General features: G+C 43.7%; 2 protein-coding genes across 4 annotated transcripts; both read left to right on the top strand.

Moving 5' to 3' along the window:
* Positions 1-3453: 3453 nt before the first annotated feature.
* PPP1R27 (protein phosphatase 1 regulatory subunit 27) lies at positions 3454-6145 on the top strand. The gene is made up of 3 exons (XM_033139091.1): positions 3454-3824; positions 4740-4890; positions 5364-6145. The coding sequence occupies exons 1-3, from the start codon at positions 3647-3649 to the stop codon at positions 5485-5487; spliced, it is 453 nt and encodes a 150-aa protein (XP_032994982.1). The 5' UTR covers positions 3454-3646; the 3' UTR covers positions 5488-6145.
* A 2583-nt stretch (positions 6146-8728) lies between these two features.
* MCRIP1 (MAPK regulated corepressor interacting protein 1) lies at positions 8729-13311 on the top strand. Of its 3 annotated transcripts, none has more exons than XM_033139087.1 (5): positions 8729-8888; positions 9509-9569; positions 10551-10669; positions 11150-11251; positions 12251-13311. In XM_033139087.1, exons 1-5 carry the CDS (start codon positions 8744-8746, stop codon positions 12313-12315), a joined length of 492 nt encoding a protein of 163 aa, XP_032994978.1. In that variant the 5' UTR covers positions 8729-8743; the 3' UTR covers positions 12316-13311. The 3 variants fall into 3 exon arrangements, with proteins under 3 accessions (XP_032994978.1, XP_032994980.1, XP_032994981.1); XM_033139090.1 differs by lacking the exon at positions 8729-8888 and adding an exon at positions 8958-9128; XM_033139089.1 differs by lacking the exon at positions 12251-13311 and having other exon boundaries at positions 10551-10724; positions 11150-11249.
* The last annotated feature ends 12092 nt before the right edge of the window (positions 13312-25403 follow it).

Genomic DNA, 25403 nt, shown 5'->3' with positions numbered 1-25403 from the left:
AACAGAATGTCACTCCCAACAGAATTAGATATGAGAAACCATGCCTCTGTAAGAAGTTGCATACCCTTCCACTATCCTCTTGAAGGCTGTTAAAGGCAAAGTAGCTTGATCTTTCAGAGCCCTAGCAGCTTGCTTGTACCTTTTCAGACTGAGGAAAGTGTACATTATTGACCGGAAGGGTAAAATTCAGGAGCAACCCAAATTTGTATCTTCTCTTATAGGCTCCGGGCAGAGCCTGTAATACAATAATACAAAATGGAAGTTTCCCAAATCTTCTCAAACTAAATGCATCTTGAAAGGCATTTCAAACTACCAAACACTCTTCCAAAGCTTTACAGGGAAGGAATTCTGTAAGTGGTAGAGTGGATGCCTAATGTCTGCTGAAGTAGATGGGATGATTTTTATTTTTTTTTAAGGGAGAGGGTGACCTGCAAGTTATGTAAGGCCCAAGTTATTTAAAGGGCTTTGTACGTCATGGCCAACTCTTTGAATGGTGTGCAGGATAGGAACCTGGTGTAATAGTGCTCCCGGATGGTCAGTCCCCTGTAAGCTGAGCTGCGTTCTGCATCACCTGACCCCCGTAACCCGCATAAATCAGGCAAGTTAGGCAACTTAGTATGACCGCATACTCTGCATAATTCTTTTATTCATCCTGGGCAGCGTCAATAAGCTCTGCAAGGCTTGAGTCTCTTCCCCTGGCTTCTAGAGACCTTATTCAGCAACCGCTCTGGCTTCTGAGATTTCACCTTTCAAGCATATCTTTGTGGTTGCGTATGCTAGGAATTTACTCTCTATGTAAAGAGGGGAGCGAGCACATACCCCCATGTCCAGTGGAATTGGGACTTGACCTGCAGAGGCAAAACTAATACATGCAACCCCCTAGTCTGCAGTACAATGGCAAGATTGTGAGGATGCTATTGCATTTGCTTAGTCTGAATTTGGATAGCGAGTCCGAAGGCATTTAATGTTCTGAAAAGTTCCCCAAGCTACTTGGGCAGTTTGGTGGCTCCATTGCAACAATGTGCTTAAAATCCCGTAATTGAAAAGTGCTTTCTAAATCAATATCATACTTGTCATCACATGGCTGTTGCTCCTGTTGAGGCTCTAGTTTCATTTTAAAATGGCAAGATAGGGGCATTGACATGATCACTCCTACACCAATTTCAGAATTGTTTTCAGGCTGCTTTACTACAAAAACAGGTTTGGTCACCCTGACTGATCACTTTTATTGGGAAATAAACCCTTCAACCCTGTGGATTCCTCTTGATCTCTGAGACGTTTAGTATCACCATTGACCATTGTGTTCTGGAACAACTCAGAGGGTTGGGGACTTGGAAGCACCTTCTTTCTGTGGTTCTTCTCTCACCTGCTAGGTCATTACCAGAAAGCAGTACTGGGATATTGTTGCTGAAGAACCTTGCCCAACCTGTCAAAGGACAGAGCCATTGGGCAAGTTGAGGATTCTCAGTGTAGAAAACGTTCTAAAGGTCAGGAAGCTTTTAATTCCTTCTCGTTCCAAGAAATGATGTACAAAGAGGCATATACTGAACAGCTATTACCTGTCATACGCACAGAATCCTGACAGGTGTTGTGCTTGCTGGCTGCTTCTGAAGAACATTTCTGTAAGCAAATATGTAATTCTGTCACATGATGGGGAGTGACAGCAGCCCTAGCAAAGGAAAACAAGTTGCTGCATGCTGATTGAAGGGAAGGCAGGAGACCTTGTTTGCGGGGTTGTTTTCTCGCTCTGCTCAGCTGGGATGCCAGGCAAGCTAGGACCTCCAAAAATAGGGTCTGCTTTGTATATTGTTTCAAATGGCTTTCTATGGCAAAAAGTGCAAATATGCACAAACGTGTTTGGCAGTATTCAAATGACAGTGTAAAATGTACACTTCTAGGAGAGTGGCTGATCCAAGGCTAGGTAAGAGCTGAGGGTTAGGCCCATAGGCAGGGGGAGTTGTGTTATGGCATTGGTCCTCTGCCCAATATGTCACTTTAGTTTCTGACACTAGCAGAATGTCTCTCATTTCAAGCTGCAGAAGGCAAACTTTCAAATCATTGCCAAGAGGAATACATGCATCCCAAGTGCTATATATGAAAAGGGCTCCATGTTTGCCTAGTTTATGAAATAAGGCCTACATGCCAGCTATGGGTTGTTGGGTTGTTGGTTTTAGCTGCCTTCATTCTGAGATGAAAAGCCAGTTTCTAGCCCAGTAATTTGCTCATCCTGATCCAATTGTGTAGTGTTCTCGTGCTTTGTAATATCAAAGGCAAATGGGACGTGCTTGCATTCATTGTCACAGTGTCTGTAAACAGGGGGTTCCTTACAAAACCCAGAATAACACAAAGCAGAGCTGTGGGATGTCTCATTACTGCTCCCTGCAGTTGCACTGTTTACCATCCAGTGCCTGCTGAGGTACCCAAGGAAAGTAGATTACTCTAGTTTATTTTTACAGAGTCAGACACTTGGCATATTTCTTCAGGAAGAGAAGGAAGATAAACCTCTTCTCATCAGGCTGCTCTGATGCAGATGCTTTTTGGTTGATGGCCAGTTCTAAAGGGGCAGGGGGGGGGCGGATATCATTGGCAACGGCCATTCTGTCCTGAGCCGGTTACTTCTGGAATCAACTGGCTGATTTAAGAAAGAAAAGTTTCCAAGGTTGGGAGATGCCTTTCTAGGTTACGTAGGGTTATATCCAGTGCCAGTCATAATGGAGGAGACACACTGAAGTTAATCAGAGTGGCTAACAAGGTTTCTACTTGATGGGATACAACCCTTTGCTGTTAAGTTTAGGATATGAGACCAGTTTCATTCTGTGAGGTGGCAGCACTTGATGTGGGAAATTGGTGGAAATGCATTGATGTTTTGGCAAAGAGGAAATGCATGTATTCATAGTTTCCACCATTTTCACCATGTAATTTGGGTAATATTCTTGTTTATTCATAACTCAAGATACAACAAAATGCAGGAAGTTAGAGCTATACAACTTAAGGAAATGCATAGTTTCCTTTAAAAGGCTGTACATTTTGAAGTTTCGCTGTCTGCACAATTTGAACTGAACTTCAGTGTAGAACTGAACTTCCATGCATTTCTCTCCTGTTGAAGATAGCTGTGTATGTTCTGGAAAACCCACAAAGGTTGCCAAGAGGTCCAGAGAGCAGGGCTAATAGCAGGCTTTGCAAACAGTGGTTTGCAGAATCTGGGGCTGCTGGGTTCTGGGATCTACACATGCCGATTGCGGAGCAAGCTTGACCCATTAACTATTGCACATCGACAGGTGGGATGTAAATTGAAACCCTGACTTATATTCAAAAGGGGGAGGCTGGAGGGAAGGGCAGCTCAGTTACCAAATCTCATGGCAAATAGCATGAGCGGAATATCCTCAAAATAGCCATGGGGAAAGATATATAACGGGAGACACCCACACATGCTCAGTGTTTTCCAAGGAAGTCCCATCAGGAACAGAAATCTTAGCCAACATCCCACCGGTCTTTAAGGTGCAAGCGTTACAGAGAAGAAAATCCTTTGGGTCTCAAGGCACTTCAAAGTCGTCTGGGTTCCTGTGTGCTTTTTTAAATTATTCCTCAACACCATTTTCCAGTCCTGTCTCGCTGGTCTCTTGCTCTTCCTTCTACCTCTGCCACAATGAAGTATTACTATCCAGACTCACTTCCCAGGTATAGGCGATATACACGAGGCCTGAAAACCGTGCGTTTCCCCAATGATGTTCTCTTCTTGGACCATATTAGGCAGAGTGACCTGGAGCAGGTGGGCCGTTTCATCCGTGCCAGGAAGGTCACCTTGGACACTATCTACCCCTCAGGTAAGTAGGACATGGGTGAACCTAACTGAAGGGTGGTTGAAGAAGCTTAAGCACTAGCCAATGCCTAATCCAAATTCAGGCTGTGTGTTACAAACTAGGTCATGTTTTTTTTCTCTAACACTTACATCAATATGGGGAGCTATGTCGCCTGAAATCCTTTTGCTAGATGCTTGGGTATTGAACAGATTCTAAGGTGATAGATGCTGAGAAAACTAGGCAAATGAACAGCACACTCTCTGAGAAAACTTAAATCCCTTTACTAATCTGCTAATGCAGCTTGTTACTGTGTGAATAAAATATGGCTGCTGAGTTGAGAGCAGAATATATCTAGTGGCAGGATGAACAGAGTAGCTTCATGCCCAGCTGTAAAGCTGAATCAGTGTTTCTTTGAGCCATTTCCCCCAGCTCAGCGTGAAAGGCCGCACCTAAAAAAGAAATCCAGTAGTCACAGGGATTTCAACAGTTACAGCTACTGTGGCCCAGTAGATTGTTAGAGTGTGTTTGCTTCTTACCGACTTCCATCACACTTAGACTATCATCACGCTGACTCAATACTGCAGAAGGCCATAGAAGCCTTGATTGAGGTGCTGTTCTTCTTACAAACTGCTTACTTAATTCCCCAAATAAGTTTCTGGAACTCACCCAGCCTTGCTTAAAAGAATATTCTTTTTGTCCATGCAAAGAACCTGGTGGGCCAAAAATAGTCCTCTCTGTGTGCCATTTCCCCAACATTTATAAGATAATGCAGCCTTAAAAATGTAAAGGCCCTGGTCTAGTTTCCTGAGGGGAAAAAAGATGCATTTTGCTTCTGGACCACTCCTCACTATCTCAAGCCTATTAGCATAACTCTCTTTTGGGGGGGATCTTTTCCTAAGATCTGCAGGTTTTGGCTGATGCATTACATTCTCCCATTAGGTATGGCTGCCCTCCATGAAGCTGTGCTTTCTGGGAACCTTGATTGCGTCAAGCTGTTGGTGAAATATGGTGCTGACATCAATCAGAAAGATGAGGACGGCTGGACACCCCTACACATGGCTTGCAGTGATGGTCACGCTGATATTGCAAGGTCAGAGATGCAAATTATGTTAACCTTTAATCTCTAGTCTAGCCATGCCCATCATCTCTTGACAGGCCACAAATTTGGTCAAGGAAAATGGGGAGGGAAGTAGGGCTTGCTCAACAGTGAGAGCTAGGCTTAGACTTGAGAAGATGACATGTCTGTTGGCTAGATGACCATCCTATAGGTAGTGCTAGTCTTCAGACACTAGCAGTGATGGTGTTTTGTGTTGGCGTGTTAAGTGACCTATGATATCTCCCATATATACAGGATATCTCAAGTAAGCAGGTGAGAATGGAAACCAGCTATAAGAGAAGACTGGTCTCTTTATGGAAAGAGGAAAGCTTTACATTGAAACTATCAGCCAATTCACAAGTCCTCTGTAAAGCATAGGGAAAACTGCATGTTTGAACTAAACTGTGCATGCGGGTATGTGTGTCAGTTATGTCCTCGTCTCATCACCTCATTCTTTAATCCTGCAGGTACCTCATCTCTCTTGGGGCCCAGCGTGATGCTACCAACGATGAAGGGGAGAAGCCATCCGACCTAATTGACCCAGAGTACAAGGAGCTCGTGGAGCTTTTCAAAGCAGCCCGAGTAGACTAAGCTTGTGCCACTCAGCTCTTTCCCATGTGGAGTTCAGCCTCCATGGCAGGCAGCAGCATTTGCTGCATGCTGCAAGGAGGCTAGCAAAGTTGCCCCTACTACGTTGGCAAGAGTGTATGGCCTCCTAAAAGAGACCACAGTTTGGTTGTAATGTGTATGTATGAGAGTGACTACCTTGGGGTTTATCGGAGAGTTATGCTTGGGATAGCCCTTCCAGAAAATGTAAACTTCTCTATCATGTGGCCCATTTCCTGGTACCTGCTACAGTCAGGCTTTAGTTAAAATGAGTCTAATGGCTGGGACACACTGGCCCAAATGGCACTGTTGTGTAGGAGGTTCACACAGGTGATTATGAAATGAACTGGACTGGGTACCAATTTGTGTGAACATACACCTTCCAATTATTATCTGCAATGAGTGATTTGAACAGTGCTCTCTCAAAGACATTCAACCTATTCAGGCCTGAAGAATCCTCACACGATTATCACAAAGAGAAAATAGCTCCAACTTCAAGCTGGTATCTTTCTGCTGTATATATTATCCTAAAAATGTTGTGTATAAAGTCTCACATGTTTGCTCCTAGATTTGCTTTTCTACTGTTATTTTTTATGTGGTTCTGAAACAGCCTTTTATTTTTTCAATAAAGTAATTTCCACAACCTTGGGTTATTTTTATTCCCTCTACTCTTGGGAAGGGTAGCCACACTTCCTGCCCAGCCACTTTGTTTCCCAGGTTGCCCTTAGACTGTTCCCTAGCTGCACATGAGATTTTGGATATGAAATGAGGAAATGAATTCCAAAGAAAAGTAGAACAGCTTAAAAAGCTGAACAAGATATAGTGACTAATTCCTCAAAGTTCTCATTCATACACATCTAGCTGCTTAACTTTGAGGGAGGACATGTATTAACCTAGAAGTTGTCCATTAGACATTGTCCCTGCTGCATCATTATTTCATTCTGTTAAGTAAGGGTCAATGTCCACCTAGTGGTGCAGTAATAAAATTGTTAGCACATTTGCAAAGCTAAGCAGGGTCTGGTATGGTTTCAGATTAGATGTTGAGATTCCTGCACTGCAGGGAGTTGGACTTGATGACCCTTGGGGGTCCCTTCCAATTCTACAGTTCTGTATTATTAAATTATGCAACTTGGGTATTTATGTTTTGTAGCACTTATAATATGTGCAACATACTATAGCTCAGTTGGTAGAGCATAAGACTCTTAATCTCATGGTCATGGGTTCAAGCCCTATGTTGGGTGAAATATTCCCGCATTGCAGGTGATTGGACTAGATGACCCTCGTGGTCCCTTCCAACTCTACAATTCTATTAATCTTTGCATGTTCTTTTCTCTGGAAGACAGAAGAATGAAATGGCAATGCAAAATGGTGGGTATTAGCCCTCAGCTGTGGTGATTCAGAGTGCAATGTTTCTGAAAATTGCATGATCTATGGTACACCACACAGTTCGTATAAATTAAATAATTGGGCTTATTTTGTTTGTGGCTTCTTCTTTCTGATAGGTTTCAGGTACAGAGGTGTTGTTCCTGCAACCAATCACTTGCAAGTGGAATAAGAGGCCTGTAATAAAGTTCTTACTATTTTTGTCCCAAATGACTTGAGTTGGCTTTAGTACTGTATATTCTGGCGTATAAGACTACTTTTTAATCCAGGAAAATCTTCTCAAAAGTCAGGGGTCGTCTTATACGCTGGGTGGAGAATTTGCAGTCGGGTATACCTCAAACTCTATATTTTAACTGGAAAAGTTGGGGGTCGTCTTATACGCCGGAATATACGGTAATGACTTGGCAAATGCATGAACAAGACGGGAAGAAAATTAGATGTGGCATTTCTTGGAGAAGAGTCAATGCTTGGAGGTTTGTCCACTCGTCTCGGAGACACCTGATAAGTGCTAAATACTACTTCCCAGTCAGATAGTTTGTCTCTTGGTGAAAATCAGTAGGTGAATCACTTGCACCATCTGGGTCAGCATGCTTTGACAGAAGTAGGGCAGCTCTGAACAACTCACAGTTGCTTCAGGCTTCCTACATATTTGGTTAGGTGTCACTGTGGTTGCCATCTAAGCATACATCACCATGCAGAGCTATTGTCAGGGCTCAGTTTATAATACACTGCACATGCATTAAGTTTGGGGGCACTGCTCAAAATCCTGAGATCCTCAGCTTTACTTTTAAATAACTTTTAGCCCTGGCAATAGATGATAGGCACCGACAATGCCCAATAAGACAATAAGCAAGGTGCTGTACAGGATTGGTCAGAAGTCAGGGCTTCAGTGTCCATCAGGGATGTTTGATCTGCCCTTGTCTATTAAGCAAAAACAAGTGGTTTTCTCTTATTTTTACCTACATTTGTTTGGTTAAATTTAGGAGACTTTTGCTGAAACCTTAGATCCTAATGAGTTGGAGTTGTACTAAACCAGGAAGTCCCCACTCCCATGATTCCCCTTCCGAATGCAGCACTTTAAAATGCTTCTACAGAACACTGTGTAATGACAAAAACCCATTCAAATGGGTAAGTTAAAAATGAATGTTAAAAGATACTACAAGTGTGTGAGAGAGGAAGGGATTGCTTTTGTATTGCTATTTGAAAGTGTCAATGTATATATAGTGTGCCCTATGCTGAAGGCTTGGGCAAGGTCTAAAATTAATCCTACACCAGAAAAGCAATAACATTTCCTAATTAATGGGAAATTTCGCCACCCTTTCTGTCAGCCATGCATCCTAAATGCCATCCCAAACAGAGCTAGATCTCGGAAAACTGGAGAGAAGGCTCTTTTCAGATTGCAATTCGAATACAAACACGGAAAATGTTAATGTAAACGTGTGAAATCATGTCAATGATCCCCCCCCCCCCGTAATCACAGAATTTTCCACACTTAGTTGGCGTAGACTTAGAGCGTAATGATTATGAAAACAGGATGTGGAGAGAAGCCTCAAACACCCACAAAACTGGGCACACGGTAAACTGGGGGGCGCGGGGGGGTACTGCTCAGTTTTCCTTGGGACCCTGACCCGAGCCTGGGAAGTGGCGACTCTGCTTTGGGCAATGCCAACTTCCCGAAGCTCACAAAGGAGGGAAACGCGATCTCTTTTAATAAGCCTCCGTCCCACTGCGGCTTCTGCCCCATTTTCCCGTTTCTGGAGAACCTCCCCGCCCTCTCCCGCGTCTCCCATAGCTTCTCTTCCCCACTCCTCAGTCCCGTTTCCATGGATACCCCTCCCTGCCCAGCCGCTCCGTTTCCATGGAAACCTCCTCCCTCGGGTACTCGGTGCAGGGGCTACCCGGGCCCATTCGCCCGCAGTGCGCACGCGCAGCCCGGCCTAGGCTCTCTCTTCCGCCCCGGGCCTGGCAGCAGCGAGAGAAGCCGGGACTTAACCCGGGCCCAGGTGAACAGGGTTGCGGGGTGGGGAATTGAGGGTGGGGCCGCGGCGAGTGGGGCGCCCTTTCTTTCCCGGCCCCCCGTAGAAGTGCTCCCTTTCTGTTCCTCTGGGCCTAGTAGCGCAGTCCCCAAACTCCACGTCTGCCTTGTTGTCGTTCGGGGCCGGGAGAAGGAAGTGTGGCTGCTTGGGCCTCCCTCTCCCCGCACCTCCTTCAGGAAGCTTGACAAACCATCTCCGTGCCTGAGGGTAGCATAGGGGTGCGGATTGGGGGGGTTGTTGAGGGAAGTATTGGGGTGCCCCCAAGGCGCAGGTGCCTCAAGAACTGGAGTCGGAGCAGGGAGGAGGGCGGTGGGGTCCCGAAGTGGAGGTTGGGGGGGCTCCAGGGTTTCTTTTGACACTTTCGGGGATTTTTAGCGATAGGGTGGGAATTACCGGTAGTGTGGTACAAGGGTGGTTGGGATCCTGCTTTCTATGCCTGTAAGATGCTGCAGTCTCCTTAAATGTAACAGCAGAGGTGGGCATAGATGCTTCCACCCGAAGTCGGGTTACTGGAGCAATTTGTCCCCACCCGTGGGATTTATTGAGGTTCCGTCCCCACTGAGCTCAGTGTCTTATCTTTGTTTTAGCACCGCCAAGCCACATATCCAGGACCTGGGCCAGGGCTGGGAAAGAGGCAGCCATGACGAGGTGAGAAAAGTTATGGGGTTGTGAGAACTGAACTTGTGTTAGTGCCAAGCGGGCTGTCAGAATGTCTTGACTCCTCGATGATTGGAGACTTTCAGCCCACAGTGCTGATTTTGCTGTCTTTGGTGGTTGTGTATACCACGGTTATGTACCAAAAATATTTCTGTGTTGCTAGCTGCTGACAGTGGTTCAAGAATGGTGTGGGCAATAAAGGTAAATGGATATCATTGATCGAACCTTTAACTGGTCATTAGCAGGGTCTTTGTGTTCACCTCCCCCACCTAGGTTCACTAGTTAATGTTTGGATGTCAGTTCCTCCAAGCTTCTATTCTTTGTCTATATAACTTTAGTTTTGGGTCTGAAACAATAACTGTTTAACACTTTGTACACGAGCACTTTGTACATGAGAAGGTGTCGTGCTAATCAGGGGTTGGCCATAGGGATATCAGAATAGATCTCTGGGTGATTTGAAGTAGATCAGTAAGGATTTTTGATTCTCAGTTGCTTGGCACTGACAATAACAAAATTACCACCCCTCCGAAGTCATGCGGCTCAAGTGATGAAAAGGGAGGGAGGGGGTAACCCAAGGTAGATTTTTGTATGGAAGGACTGTGAGTTCAGTCTAGTTCAGTGCTCAAATTCAAAACAAATTCCTGAGCTCAGTATTTATCAATTCTAAGTGTGCAACTCTTGTGAGTTGGCTGTGATTGTTTGATCATTGAGCTCTAGTTTAAAAAAAGCACAAGTAGATTTTGCATGCCTGAAGTCTGCCTACTCCTGATGTAAATGACAACTAAGCACAACCGCAATCTGTGTCTGTCACACTCTCTGAAAATTGTAATAGCAGCCGCATTGAATGGTCTGTAGAGCTAAAGGATCCTTTTGCCAGGATAGTTAGTATAAATCTTCCTTTCTCGCTTCTTTATTTGTGGCAAAGATCAGTGTCTTGTTTCTCTCTCACTGGGGTCTCCACTGCACTTCCAGTTCTCCTGTCTCCCGAGTTGTATACAATGGCAAGAGAAACAGCAGCCCTCGCTCCCCAAGCAACAGCAGTGAGATCTTCACTCCTGCACATGAGGAGAATGTGCGTTTCATCTCTGAAGGTGCAGTATTTACATTTGAGAAGGCTGATCTCTGCAGTTGCTGCATCTCCACAGAGTCAGTAGCACATTTCCCTACCTCTTACCCTGTATATTACATATGTTTCTAGTGCAGTTTCCAGTTTGGGTGTTATTTTTTCCTTACTCAAGTATTTAAGATGGGTGTGGGAAAGTGGAGAAAATGAAGATGAGGCTCATTGGAATGTTTAGATATGGATCCAACTCTTGGAACCGACAGTTCTGAGGGTATATGAGACTTGTCCTCTGATTCTGCATCCAGCATTACAAACAGCTGTCATTGCCTCCCTGCTTCTTTATTTGCATTTAAAGACTTCTCCAGTAGTAACGGTGGGACCACTGCTTGGTGTCTAGGCTGTTTTAGGGTGCCAAAAGCTGGCAGTACTCTTGGGCTAAAGGAATGGGCTCTTCCATATTCTCCATGTGAAGTTTTATCCCCACCTTAACTGTTCCCCTTCTCTGCAGCATGGCAGTGTGTGGAGCGGGATCTCCGCAGTCAGATGGCAAGTGGTGAACGGGGACTTGTGGAGGAGTATGTGGAGAAGATGCCAAACCCCAGTCTGAAGAGTGAGTTTTCTTTTGCCAGCTTCCCCCTTTCAAAGAGAGGTCTAATTTAGTCATGGTTACACCTCCTTGGTGGCAGCCAGTTTAGATTACTCTGATGCACTATATGTAGGACTACCTTTGCAGAGCATTTGAAAACATCGAGTCCAAGATGCAGCTGAAAGAATCCTAACTGGAACCCATCACTAGAAGCATTGTTGTCATTGGTTCCCAGATGGTTTCTGGGCTCAGTTCAAAGTGCTGGTGTTGACTTTTAAAGGTTTATATGGCCTGGACTGACTGCTCCAATACAGATCTGTCTGTTGACTCAATTCAGGCCCTGTTCTGGGTCTTTCTATCACTGAGGCTGAGCTAGATGGCTGTGCATGAAAGGGGCTTTTCAGCAGTTGGCCCCAGGCTCTGACATTTGTTCCCTTGGGAAGCCCATTTGTCCTCATCTTACTTGCTCTTCTGATATACGGTGAAAACTCTCTTGTATAGGAGGATACAGTGGACCCTCGAGTTAAGTACCGCTCAGGGAATTGTAACTTTTGGGTTGTGAACGCGGCAAACCCGGAAGTGTATACTTCCGGGTTTCGCCATGCACGCATGCACAGAAGCGCTCTATTGTGCCACATGCATGTGCAGAAGCGATGCCTCCAGTTACGGACTTTTCAGGTTAAGTACGGACCCCCGGAATATAGATGTGCCTACTTCCTTGCATATTAGAGATTTTCTGGTTGCAGAATTTAGGTTATCATTCTAGGTAGAACTGTAGACCCCTTGGTTGTAGTAATGGCCTGTTGTGTTGAATAGGTCTGGTTACCAACTTAAACCATTTAATTAGGTGTGTAGGCTACCTGTGATCTCAATTCCAGTTTAGGGTACTAACTGTTAGGTGAGGGTGGGGAGTCTAGCATCTTTGTTCTTATCAAGGCAGGCTGGAGGGAGTATTGATGGAAAGCAATGTTGGTAGTCAGGAATCTTATGCTAAATTGTGTCTCCTTTCTTCTTTTTTGACAGCTTTCAGACCTGTTGACTTGAGTGACCTAAAGCGGCGGAACACACAGGATGCTAAGAAATCCTAAAATGGCTTGGCCTGCCTCAGCCCCAAGTGCTGGCGTGTGGCCACTGGTACATGAATTTGATGACTTTGTGTTGGTTTCCTCCTTTGGTCTGGCTTGTGCCTGGGGCTGGCTCTGAATTCCCTAAGGAAGGATAGGCTTCTTGCCTTTTCTTCACAGCTTCCCTTGGCCTGGCCTGGCCTGGCCACCTGCCTGCCTTCATTCTACAATTGGCCCCAGAAATTACCTTTCCCCCTTAGTAAATGACATTTTACTCTGATGGTGGCCAAGAGGTTGGTGTGTACCCTGTCTGTTTTAGGAGTGTGGAATAAGGCAGAAGAATCAGGAACAATATCTAATCTCTCCCTATACCCATCTCAAAAGCCCAGCCCTTCTTAGGGCAAGGCTAAGAGAGGATGATGGGACAGAAGCAATATGGGTTTTCGTAGTCCACCCTATCAGTACATTGTGAGAATTCAGACTGACTCCTCATACAGTACCTGAGCTTTTAGACTGGAGGATGAAAGAGTGTTGTGCTATGGTCTCCATATGCTATCTGCTCAGCTCTGTGGCACAACAGTGGAGAAACGCTGAAGACAGAGGCTGAGGGACCCAGGTACAAAGTCTCCCAAGGGAAAACTCTTTTGGGATTCTGTTGTATAGGATAAAACTGAGTCGACTCCCTTATTCTGAGCTGAGCAGGTACTCCAGGTTCTGCTGTCTTTACACTCTGCTGACTTGCAGCCCCAGCCGGGGGGCAGGTAGCATTTCTGAGCTAGCCCCAGAGCCCAGCCCCTGTGCCCCAGCAGGGCTGGGGACAGCCTTGGTGTGTGCTGGGCACTGGCAAGTGGCAGTAGTGCCTATGTTTGTGTCCAGCTCAGGCAGTGATGTTGGGGACCCTGCTCAGAGTTGGGTAGGCAAGGGGCATGGTGGCTGTTCTTTTCCCTTTGTAATGTCCCCTCTTGGTCTGTGTCTGTCTTTTAAGGAGTGTTGTAAATAAAATCTGGTTAGTCATTTTGACATTCTGCTCTGAGAATTTATCCTGCATCTCTAGCTGGGTTCCCATGAACGGGACTTGCTTACCAATCTTTCCTTGGGTTCCATGTTGTTCTCAGTGTTCTGAACTGCTTCACCTGACCCAGAGTGAATTTTCTCAAAAGGAAGGGGATTTGTTTTGTTCCTTTTGTTGCCCTTATGGCAGTACTTGGCAGCTTCCTGTGTTTCTACTTGACTATTACTCTCCATTGGTGCTGGGCTAGTTGCAACTTAGTCTGTCTGGAATAATTTTACAGTTCAACCTAACCTGATGCGGTTGTGATTGTTAAGCCTCCAGAAGGGCATTCAAATCCCTTTTGCAATCTTGTAGGGGAGAAGGAACTATGAAACATCTAGTCCCTTAGGTGTGCTGCATTTAGCTATCAGTATTCAGAAAGATATCCTAGTGCTTGGTAAACAGTTGCCATTTGGATACACATTTTGTGCCCCTTAGAATGGTGTTCACATCGTGCTGTGAAGGAGGTGGAGTTGCAGGCTGCTTGGGAGAAGTGCTTCATGTTAGCTATGAGGTGACACCTACTGTGAAGCAAGGCCTTTCTCACAATTTGGTATTTCCTTGGCTAATGACATGGTCACTTTCTGTGTGATTGGCAGCAGGCACCTACAGTGTTTCCTATCCTTGGAACACTGGTGCTTATTAGGATTAGCACTGGGTTTATCTGGTGTTGAGTTATGTTGAGTAGTCTTAGCTGACACCTTAAGAAGTTTTTGTGTGCACAGAACACATGTGCCTCTGCAGCAGAATGGTGGAGACTTTCAGACATCCATTTCCCCTAAGGCAACAGGGTAGGGAGTGTTGCTTAGTAAGGTATTTTTACTCCTTGAAGTCTGGGAACTGAAGCAATGGTGCCTGTAGGGTCAACAGGAAGCTAACATTATTTTCACACTGTAATCTGGCTGCAGGTGATATTATTACCTTTAGCTGGATTAGCAGGATTTTCCTACCGCAGCAAACTGAATCAGCCCCCCCAAATGTGGTAACGCTTGAATCCTCAGTAGTTTGCTGTGCTGTGGATATTTTAGCTCAGTCTGATTTCCCAAATCTTATCTTTATGCTAGATTTGAAATCATATCCAACTTGCTGAGCGCTTTTGCCAATCTTGATTGAAGTGGACAATATTTGCACCCAGCCTGACCAATTTGTTTACTTTAACCAAATGTCATGTAATGAATTGGATTAGAACAGAGTGTGTTTCTCTGCCAACAGGCAGCACAAAAATGTAGCTATGAAAGCAACATGGAGCATAGTGCCAAGGAGACATCAAGGAAGACATAGAAGATCAAATGAAGAAAATAAAGGTTGCCCGTGGTGTGATAATGATAAACGGGATGGTTTCGGTAAATCCTTCAGCACCGTTAATCATGCACTTCCCTCCATGCAATATTGCAGGGTTTCTTTTTCTGGCTGAAATATGAAGCCAACATGGGAATTAACCCAATTAAATGAGATCTTACTTGTTGGTCCAAGCTAAACAAAGAGGGAAGTTTTCCAAGATACTCTGAAAGTGTAAATCTTTACTTGGGATAGGTTTACATTCTATTTGTGGGGTTAGTCCATAGAGGTTACTTCTTTCCATTAATCATTATTGCTCTTTCTGGTGTTTAATAGGTTATGCTTTAGTGCTATGCTGCCTCAGGGAAAATGGGGTTGCAGCCCAAAACAGCTCTGTGTCTAGCTTCCCCCCCCACCCCATTTTTGAGGAAAACAAGGAGAACTAGACATGTTTTTGGTAATATGTAGTTATGTCCCTTGTTCTTAACCAGATATTTTGGGATGTGTGCAGGCTTTATAAATTTCAGAAAATATTATCAGCCTCAGGATTAGTCTTCCTGCCCCAGCTTTTTGATGATACAGGTATAGATACAGGAATATGCAGTGCTTTGTGAATCTTTGAGGCTAGATGTCAGCCCTCAACCCATTGTGTAGGGAAGCCAAAGACTGTAAATGTGCTGATCACACCTGTCCCTTCTGTTGAAAAGGCTACAGAATGGTCATTCATTAGTGCTAACCCATGTGGCTGTTTGTGTGAAGTTACACCTACACAATTTGAGTCTTTCCTTTGATTTGATTGGGCAGTGTCCCTGCAACCTCTCACCTGAGTGGCTGCATCGTCAGACCAGACACCTTTGCAACTCACCCACCCCCAAAATATATTCCAAATGTGGGCGCAACTGGAATGTGATGAGATTATATGGAACCAATCAGCTCATGTTGATTTCTCCACATAAACATTTATCATGTAAATTGACCCTTAATCACTCAAGAGTGATGGGCTTGGTATGGACTTTGACCAGAGAGTTTAGAATGCTATGTTTAAAAAATGCTGAATTAACATGGTGGGGAAAAAAATTATATGTGTATATCCTGCTACGTACCATCCACATTAGTGTGCAACACACAGCTTACATGTGTAAAGGAGGACAAAGACATTTGGGCAGCCATTTCCTATAGTCAGTTTTTTTTTAGTTTATTTATTTAAGTGCAATAATGAGATTACCTTTAGGTCTTTAAAAGTGATAGGGAAAATCTGCAGTGCTGAAATGATGGCAATGAAGAGAAAGAGGGGTGAGTCTTAAATCTTAAAAGTTAGCACCATGGCACTTTCATTTTGTCATTATTGTGTGAAAAACTGAACTTTTTAAATAAGTATGGCCAAAAAAGTGTCGTGAAGCTAATGATCGGAACTAAAGGAATAATAAAGAATTCTTGATGCAAAGATGTCCCTTATAGAGGTGATAGTGGAGGTGTGATACTGCTTGATATGTTCACCTGCCCAATAAGACACCACACACATTGGAATTGGAAAAGCCTAGCTATGGCTATCTGCGTGTGCAGAAAAACTGCAACCAGTTCTATTAAAAAATTAAAAGCAGATATTCTGAGCTTCGAGAAAAGGCAGAAGAACCATAGAAGAAACACAGGGGGACAACAGTTGGATGCTGACATCATGTGGGTGCCTTGTGGAAAGTGAGTGAATAAAGCAATAATAATAAAAATAATTATATAATTTATTATTTATACCCCGCCTGTATGGCTGGGTTTCACAATTCAGTTTCACACTAACCTAGTACGGAAACCAACCCTGGTGTGGATGCTTGGGAATAAAGTGTCTAAGGTACGTGTGTGTGTGTGTGTGTGTGTGTGTGTGTGTGTATTTTTGGAAACAGAAACTTTATTCTGGAGCTAAATAAATAATCATTTGCCAGCTTGGATTTTGTCCCTGGGCCTCCAGCTGCCAATCCCTACGCTCTGCCTTCTACTTAACGTGGCGGCTGTATTTGTAGATGATCACACGTCATCTTGTTTTTGTATAATTCACGTTGTTGTGGATTTTCAGGGCACATGCTCGTGGTCTCTTGAGATGAGCTTGTCACCTCTTACCCAGCCCGCCATACTCAAATGATCAAAAGTTGTGAAATAGTGTGCTTTCCAAATCCTTTTAGCATACACTTAACGTGAGCAGTGGAGGATTCTATTCAGCTTAAGTGATTGAGAGTGTGGCACTGGAACGTGAATTAACAACATGGAACACTCTTTTTACAGCCGCACGCTTTATACATAGGAGTGTGGAAGCCAGCTTAATGGCTTTGGAAACCTGCACTGTTTTCCACACTCATAAGGTACCACAGTCCTGCAAGAAAGCATGAGACATCACTGTTGCTGTCTGAGGGGACGGATTTAAATGCTGCATCTATTAATATACCCAGATCTGTTTTCCTCCTTTGGTCCAGAGGATTTATTGCCATCTAAATTACACTTACTAGATGCAAGATTTCCCCCATCACTTCACCAAGGCTGAACCCTGTCACCTCTGGCCACTGTGAATCTCTTGAAACACAATCCTATTTAGAGAGTCTGACCTGTGAGGTTTGTGAGATATTACCCCTTTGCCCCTTGCATTTTGTGGCCTAGATTTCTTTTTGTGGTTATGAGGTCAAATTTTGGCAGAGTGGGTCTAATTACGTTAAATAAAAAAAAATGTTTTCGCCTCTGAAAAAGTGAGGGCTTTTACCAAATCACAAAAGTAACTGGATTTAATAGTCCTTGCTGTTAACGCTGGCTCTAATCCAGCACAAGTTGACATGATACCCTTCATACATGAAATATTAGAGGAACAGGAATATTGTTGCAGGGAATAGCCTTTCCACCACCACTCCATTTCAGAGGGGTGGGGGGGCTCAAAAGTTTGTTCCTGGAAGATACAGCAGATTCAGAAAAGATACAGAAAGATTCAGCTTTTAAAGAACCTTTTAAAGTGGCAAAATGATGGGGTCAGGGAAGCTTATCACTTTTAGGTATGTACAGTGTTCACTCCTGCAACAGTTGTGGCAAATAACAGGAAATAGCAAATTCCCAGTAGCAAAATACTGTAGCTTGAGTATTTTTTTTTTATTAAAAAATGCAGTGAATTTGCAATTGGCTTGGAGGCAAGGGCACATGTAGCTTTCTCACAACAACAAAAATACTGTGCATTTGTTTTGCATTGAAATTGTCCTAAAATACCTTGCACGTTGAAGAGAAACCCATCTAATGAAAGAAAGAAAAAGGGTGTTGACTCATACTATAGATTTAAACCTGTGGAGAGTTCAGAGTAAAAACACGTATCTGATGTTGATGTGGGTGGAACAGTTTCCCTAGCTGATGTGTCAGCAAGCACTCATTAACACAAAGGGTGGGGTTTTTGTGTTGCATTAACTGGGAAGAGTTAGGAGTGGTTTGATCTTGTTATATCCATCCAAATACACAAGGACGGGATGGGACAGTGAGACTGCCCCATGTTAGTTGCTATTTATCTGACTATACAGATCAATGTCGCTTGGTTGATCCCAGAAAATAAGGAATATTCTGTCCAACAGACATGGTCACATTTCCTATTCTGTGTTTTTAATCATCTTCCTGCCTTCCCTTTCTGAGAATTCACCCATCCATGTAGGCCCTTAGATATGAGGATAGTAAAGCCTGTGGCATCTATTCCATGCTCATCCCTGATGATACAGATATGCCCACATCTGCATATTGAGTCTGTCCCCATTGTCCACACACTAACAGAAAGCTTAAAAAAAAAGTTGTCTTTATTGTGCCTATTTGCTTGTCTGCTTTGGACACATTTCCTATTGTTAATTAGCTACTTGGTAGCTAATTAACCACTGTTCTCATGATTCTGCTACAAGACTTGCATTAATCTGTGATATCCCTGAAATCACAGTGATTTCTGATTTCACAAGATTTGTATAACGTGTATAGAAAGGGATAGTGCGTTGCCAAACATGGTTTAAAAAGTGTTATAAGTTATAGGAGAATGAAGAGCAGGAATTACCTTGTGGCTATACAGCAGTGCAGGTGTGGATAAGGTGAGATCTGCTCAGTGGGCAACAGGGGGCCTGAAGTGGTGTGTCAACCCATGTGAGGCCTTCTTTGTTCCACTTTCAGTTCTACTTGGAAGTCAGCAACTTGTTTGATACAATATGGCACAAGAGAGAGAATTTGGATTACCCAAGCTCTAGCTGGATGGATCAAAACTTGTTTAATTGGTTGCATCCATAAATGTAAGGAGGCTGCATTCCTTTCTGCCCATAAAACGGAAGTAGCTTGGCTGGCTGAAAATAAAAATGCCATAAAACTGAGTCCAACAAAGACCACCCTCTTCTCTCATTCCTCTGTTTTCTCTCTCATGTCTAGTGAAAGGAGCCAAAGTGTGAAGCAATGCCCTTGAACTCCCATGTTTTCTCTGTCCTGATGGGGAAATAAGTTTGGATAAAATTTGTGGGGTGTTCCCTGTTTTTGTCTGAAGATGGCAGTGCTGATACAAATTAAACATGCCTCGTTGGTGGCGAAGTCTTGGCTCTCATTAGGGAGTGAATAGACAAGAAAAAGAAACCAGTCACAAGAACATCAACTTTACCAGACTAGATTGAGTTGATGGCCTGACCTGCTCAGTATGCTGTCCCAGTTGCGCCACAGAAAAATGTACAAACAAGGTTAATATAGAAAATTCTTTCCAGTAGCACCTTAGAGACCAACTGAGTTTGTTCTTGGTATGAGCTTTCGTGTGCATGCACACGAAAGCTCATACCAAGAACAAACTCAGTTGGTCTCTAAGGTGCTACTGGAAAGAATTTTCTATTTTGTTTCGACTATGGCAGACCAACACGGCTACCCACCTGTAACTAAGGTTAATATAGGTAGATGTATGCCTTGTGATCTGTTCCCAACTTATAAAAAAGCTAGAAATAATTTGAGTATAAACTTGCTGTGTCCCAGAGGTGGAGTGAAGAACTCCTGGAAAGGAAGAACTGGCACCTGCATAGCCTAATATCCAAAGAGTACTTGGTTTATTCTGAGGCAGGCTACTGATCATTAAACTAATAGGGAACTGAGTTTTAAAATGTACAATAGTTCAGCTACATCAGCATATTCCACCATATTCCTAACCAAACATTTACTGTATAGTTTTCTATCATTCTTACAAGTTATGGTAAAATGTTCTTCCTAAAGCTAAGTATCAACCTTTTAGATGGTTGGTAGAGCTCTTCTATTTGTTTCCTGCTGTTGACAGGCCTTCAAGTAGTTGAATACTAAATTATGTCACCTCTTAGTATCTTCTGTGCTAAGCAAAATCAACTTCTGCAGTCTGTTTTTTATTATGGCACCGCTTGTTTTCCAGTTATCCAGCATAGTTGGGGCGGGGAGTTAAGTTCTAGAAATAATGAAGTGTTTTTGACCTTTCCTGTGTGAGAAAGAGCAAAGTGGTCTTAATAAGCTAACTAACCCACAAGGGCTAGCTTCAAAATATGAAGATTTCCCTAATAAAGACTTGTTGACACAGAAAGTGTGAATTTTTCAAGACTAGTCTTCCTTATGCCCAAGCTAGCCCAGGTGCTGAGGGAGTTGATTCCTCCAAACACATCTTCAGCTCTTTTCATTCAGATGAGAATACACAGCATCACCCAACCATCTATCTGGTTATGTGTGAGAAGTTTTAAAGCGATAATTTACCTGCCGCACCTGTATGCTGCCCTTCCAAGGTGCTCCGTGTGGAATGTTAATCTTGGGGCTCCTCCAGACAACCTATTTATTGAGCATTCATCCTCATTTACTTGCACAATTTAACCCTATGCAGAGGTTAGTTTATGTGTGGTCTTTGCTGAGGTTATTTTATGTGTGGTCTTTGCTAGTTTATGTGTGATCTGTTCTGATATGCTTGTAGGGTGTTCATACACCTTTCCGTTAACCATTCATGCCAGTGCACTTCCTCTTCACTTTCTTAATCACAAAAATCCATTTAAAAAAAGGATTTGTTGCATTATGGTGACAGCGCACTCTAATTCACTTTAATTGTGCAGCCCGAATGTCCAGGTTTGCACTTGAATCCCTCCTGCAAAATGCAGCCTGGAGTTGCCCTCACAGTCCCTGCCCTTTGTAGATTAGGTAGGCGGAGAGAAACTGATTAGCCTAGGGTTACTCAATGAGCTTGGGGCTGAGCCAGCTTTTGAATCCTAGACTTTCTATATTCAATCCTGACAGTAGCCAGATAACCACAGGACTCCTGTTAACCTAGGACAGTTTGCTATGACAATAGGCTAAGAAACCCCTGTGAATGATGTATGTAAACTGATTGCTGGATTTCATCTATCAGAATAGTGATGAGTATGGAGTTGGCTTCTAAAATGCCCTGAAGATTTTCAAGGAGAACAGATCTGTCATTGGCCATATATACCCCTTGTGAAATACATAACGCTACCAGAAATTGGGAGGGACTCTTTTCTATTTGCACCTTGCGTCAGTAAGTCCTTCCTCTTCCGCATCTAGAGGGGGTGGTTCTTGGAAATGAGTTGCTCATTGTTGTGACTCAGTTCTAATGACGCGCTTGGCCAACAGCCCCTGATAGAAAATGTTGTTCCCTTCATTTAATCCTTTAATTATGTATTCATTACACTGCTGTTGGCGCAGAGCTGAGATACGCGAAACACACATTTGGTTACGTGGTCTGCGTGAAAGGATCTAGGAACCCTCAGGCATTGATGGAATCCCTGGTGGTCTGGTTCAGACTGTGTTGGGAATAGAGCCAAATTTCTGCATCAACTTAATATAGTGGATAAATGCCTGCGGGTGGATGTCTTGCATTAACTCTACAATTCAGTCTGTACACTTGATCTGTGTAGGTGTTCTTGTACCTGCTCAGTCTATACTTGCAAGTACAGAATGAATTTGGGGCGGCAGCACTGTTTTAATAAGGGGCAAGCGTACATTTGTCTCTAGATGACTAGTTTTTTAAAAGGATAGTCAATGGAAGCCTCTTGGAACCAAACCTTGACCACACATCTCTAGGGATGGCAAAGGACTATCTTGTGCAACCTGAGCGATGGAGGTGCCATGGCAGCAGTGAATGCGAGTTATATTTGGGATTACAAAAGGCAAATGCCCTATGACAAAAATGAACTCAAACAATATGTACCAGAATGAAATTAGGTTGGTTGTATTGCAAATACTGGAAACTGTTTTTCTCCCCACAAATGTCTGTGTTTGCACTTGCTTTTCACTGCAGTTTCTTCAATTCTTCTGTGACAAATTAGTAGCTTCTTGAGATAGGGTGAAAACAGCACAGTATTCAAGTTAGTCTGACACCCCAAATATATGTGGCTGTGATATTTCTGGTTTTATTTTTATGTTTCCCCTAACAGTTCCTGACATTGTTTGTCTCTTTGATGACTGTCAGTAAATCAGGTTGATATTTTCTCAGTGAGCTCTGTTATCTGTAAGGATTATCAGATGTCTTTTCTGCATACTTCATTTTTCAGGAATCCCAACACTTGTGCTTCTCAACCTTGAATTTGATTGCATTGTTTCTTACGAGGCATTTTATGAGACCTGTGTGTAAGTCTGTTGCAGCATTTTATGAGCTTAACTATGCTAAATCAAACTGATTGTTTGCCAGTTGTGCAAACTTCCTCTCCATTCCCTTTTCCAGTTAATCAATGGGTAAATGGTGAGACACCCTGCAGTTTACCTTTTCTACATGGTGAAAAATTCCATTCATCTCAAGGCTCATTCTTCTTTTAACCTGATCCATGAATGAACTAGTTTCTCTTATGACAAGGGGATCTAGATACTGAATGACTTTTTCTGCTTTGAGCTGCAGAATATATAATTTAAAGTGACTTTTTGTAATTCAAAGTTGTTGTTTTTTTCAAAGCATGATTTTATGAAGCTTTTCAAAATCCAGCTGATAATGATAGGAAAAGTTAAGCAAGTGCCCTTCCTGAAATCAAGTACTTAATTTTGGCTGGGTTTTGTTTTGAGGTTCTTGTCCTCTTTGTTTACATATTCATTAGCTTCCACTAGCTTCCACTATAAAGGAGTTTTTATAGTGTGGAAACATTTTTATTCCACATAGCTCCTGAATATGTTTAGCATGTGTTTGTTTATTTTTCCTGAAGCCAACAGTTTTGTTCTATTTTATTTGGTAAGAGAGCTAGGATTGTGACAGTTATCTGATTTTCTTTTAATGACCAAATTTTACGCTGTGAAGAGCAAAATGAATCACTACCATTAACGCCGAGTTGTTACAAACAAGATAGTATTGAGATAAATAAAGGCCCTAAGAGAGCGACAGAAACCGAATGACAGCTTCCCAAACTCATTAGGCTGATTATGGTGCGTTTCCTCTCCATACATTATTCCTAAGGCGCTAGCATCTAAAAGTGTGTAAACATTATGATGTCTCTTTTAATCCACAGAAATGCATGTGCCTAAGTGGTGAAAGTACGTTTTGAAGTTTTACTGAACTTCTTCGCAGCAGAATAGTAAACACATTTCTATAAAACACTCTAAAGTGATGTTTTCATACGTGGGCCTTGAATCATCATTCAAATGAAATAATGCTGGAAATAGTTGTTCTTTCCGACTGTTTCAGCTCTGTTTCAATTGCAGGCCTTGCGGAATCTTATAAATTAAGCCCAGAAGAGATTTGAGAAGGAATTCGAGTCTCACTGTTTTGACACCAGAGTGGTGGATGGGACGGCTATAGTTTCTCTTTTCCTATATATTTTTCTTGGACACCTTGCAAGACACATGAATTGCTGCACATGCCCCATCTCCCCCCCCCCCGCTCTTCTGATGCTCTTATTCTCTCCCCCTCTTCTGAAATCTTATTCTTTTGATACTGATTGCACAGAAGGATGGGGAAAATCAGTCAGGACTGAGGCTAGTGTAAAGATTGATTGTGGATATCCACTCCTACATGAAACAAGACTCGAGAGTGATTGTCCTCCTTTTCAGTAATTGTATATTTAGCAAAGGAACAACTGTACCAGTCCCTGACATCTGTGCAGTAGCTTGCTAATTTTACAGACTCCTCTCCATATAATCTCCAAGTAGTCTGCTAGCTCCAGAGTCCATCACTCCTGTGGGCAAGGAAATGTGTGTATATGAACCAGCATGGCCTGGCTTAAAAACACCCCCCTTCCACAATCACAAGTTGCTCACCTGTGCTTAGGCAGAGCTGGTCTATATGTACTTTGTGATAAGTCCTTGTCTCCTAGTGTTTAGTCATGCCTGTGTCCACCAGCAGGTAACTCATTCCTCCTAAGAAGTCTGGATTCCTGCCTGGCTAGTGCTGCTCTTGTCAGAGCATCCCCCGTTACCATGGAAGCCCATCCTTCGCAGATGACATGTGCCACAGTCCTTTATTGCTGGGAGAAAATGTCAGTGCATTTGATCTTCTGCCCTGCCCCGTGGCGCGTGGAACCCAAGAGTGCTGGGGAAGCAAGCAGCACAGGTGGGGCCCGGGAAACCGCTTCGCTTTCTGCTCTTTGCACTGTGAGAGAACTTTGCAACCAAAGAGAACAAATTTCCCTAAATGGGCCTCACTTCATTGGGAAATGCAGACAGTGATAAGAGGAGCTAGTGGGGGATGTGTTGAAGTTGGGCTGACACAGTTTGTTTTGGGAGTAGTCCTCTGAGAGACACACGTGGCAGGGTACAATTTATGGGCCATAGAAAGAGCCCCAAGAATCAATAGGTTGTGTGTGTGTGTAGTGGGGTAGAGAGTGGCAGCAACTTTAACTCTTTCTAAATCACCTTTCTGGGCCAAGTTGATGACACCATAGGCCAGAGTTTCCCATCATGAGCATTTGTTGATAAGATCAGAGCATCCCATGCCAGGAATAGGAAGGAATGTCTGCCAGCACCTTCTGTGTTGTGTGGGTGGGGTCTCTGCCTGCTCCCTAGGCTCTAGGATCTGGACCGTGAAATTGACCCCAATGGGGCTCTTACATAAGTTTCTGTCTGCGCTTGGAGACTAAGTGGCTGTCAGAGGCACAGCATCGCCCACACGACAGACAGGAGTGCCTAGGGTGCTGTGCTCTCTGGGCTGTAATTTATCCTGCCAACTCTACTCAGTGTGCCAAAAGAGACACAGCTTTCTGCATTTGGGCACAATTACATAGGGTGGGAGATAAGGGCGGTGTGTGCCAACCATGCATTATTGCTGCCAGGAGTCCAAGGCCTGCCTAGGATTCGTATCAGTGAACGTTGAAAGTCAGTCTCCTTGGACTCTTCATGACGATGGTACAGCCAGCCCCCTTGGCTATGGGCTCGCCCTATGGTGCTTACCTGCAACATTTGAGTCCACATCTGAGCCCACAAACACACTAATGAAAGTTCTGCCATGGTGACATTGTCCACCATCCCACACAGTCTTGGAACTGAGTCGGCGGGAGACAGGTCAAGATCAAGTATTTTCTTGCTCGTCTTGGAATTTGAGCATCACAGAACCAGAGTGCAATTGCTCCCCTCTCTCCCCTCTGGTGGTCACAGCAGTCTCTCAGCCTCTTTGAAGGCAACAGCATTGTGGGCGCTCCCTTTCAGAGGACAGACACCAGGCATCTTTCTTGGGCTTCACTTTTGAGATACTTTGACAACTGAGAAGAATGAGCCATCCATGGCATGCGCCTGACCCGCCACCAGCCATATCTACCTTTGCATAAAGTGCCTTTGCGCTCCGGCAATTTGCTTCAATTAGGCTCATTATCTCCGTCAGAGGCACCCGGTGACG

The sequence above is a fragment of the Lacerta agilis genome, chromosome 2 (genome assembly GCF_009819535.1).
Source record: "Lacerta agilis isolate rLacAgi1 chromosome 2, rLacAgi1.pri, whole genome shotgun sequence".
NCBI lineage: Eukaryota > Metazoa > Chordata > Lepidosauria > Squamata > Lacertidae > Lacerta > Lacerta agilis.
The sequence above is the reverse complement of the archived record's forward strand: the minus strand, read 5'-3'. Positions and strand labels throughout refer to the sequence as shown.

Coding starts and splice junctions, on each gene's coding strand:
- PPP1R27 (XM_033139091.1), top strand. CDS start 3,647: ATGAAGTATTACTATCCAGACTCACTTCCCAGGTATAGGCGATATACA. Junction 3,825..4,739: donor GGACACTATCTACCCCTCAG/GTAAGTAGGACA, acceptor TTCTCCCATTAG/GTATGGCTGCCCTCCATGAA. Junction 4,891..5,363: donor GGTCACGCTGATATTGCAAG/GTCAGAGATGCA, acceptor TTAATCCTGCAG/GTACCTCATCTCTCTTGGGG.
- MCRIP1 (XM_033139087.1), top strand. CDS start 8,744: ATGGAAACCTCCTCCCTCGGGTACTCGGTGCAGGGGCTACCCGGGCCC. Junction 8,889..9,508: donor GGGACTTAACCCGGGCCCAG/GTGAACAGGGTT, acceptor TCTTTGTTTTAG/CACCGCCAAGCCACATATCC. Junction 11,252..12,250: donor GCCAAACCCCAGTCTGAAGA/GTGAGTTTTCTT, acceptor CTTTTTTGACAG/CTTTCAGACCTGTTGACTTG.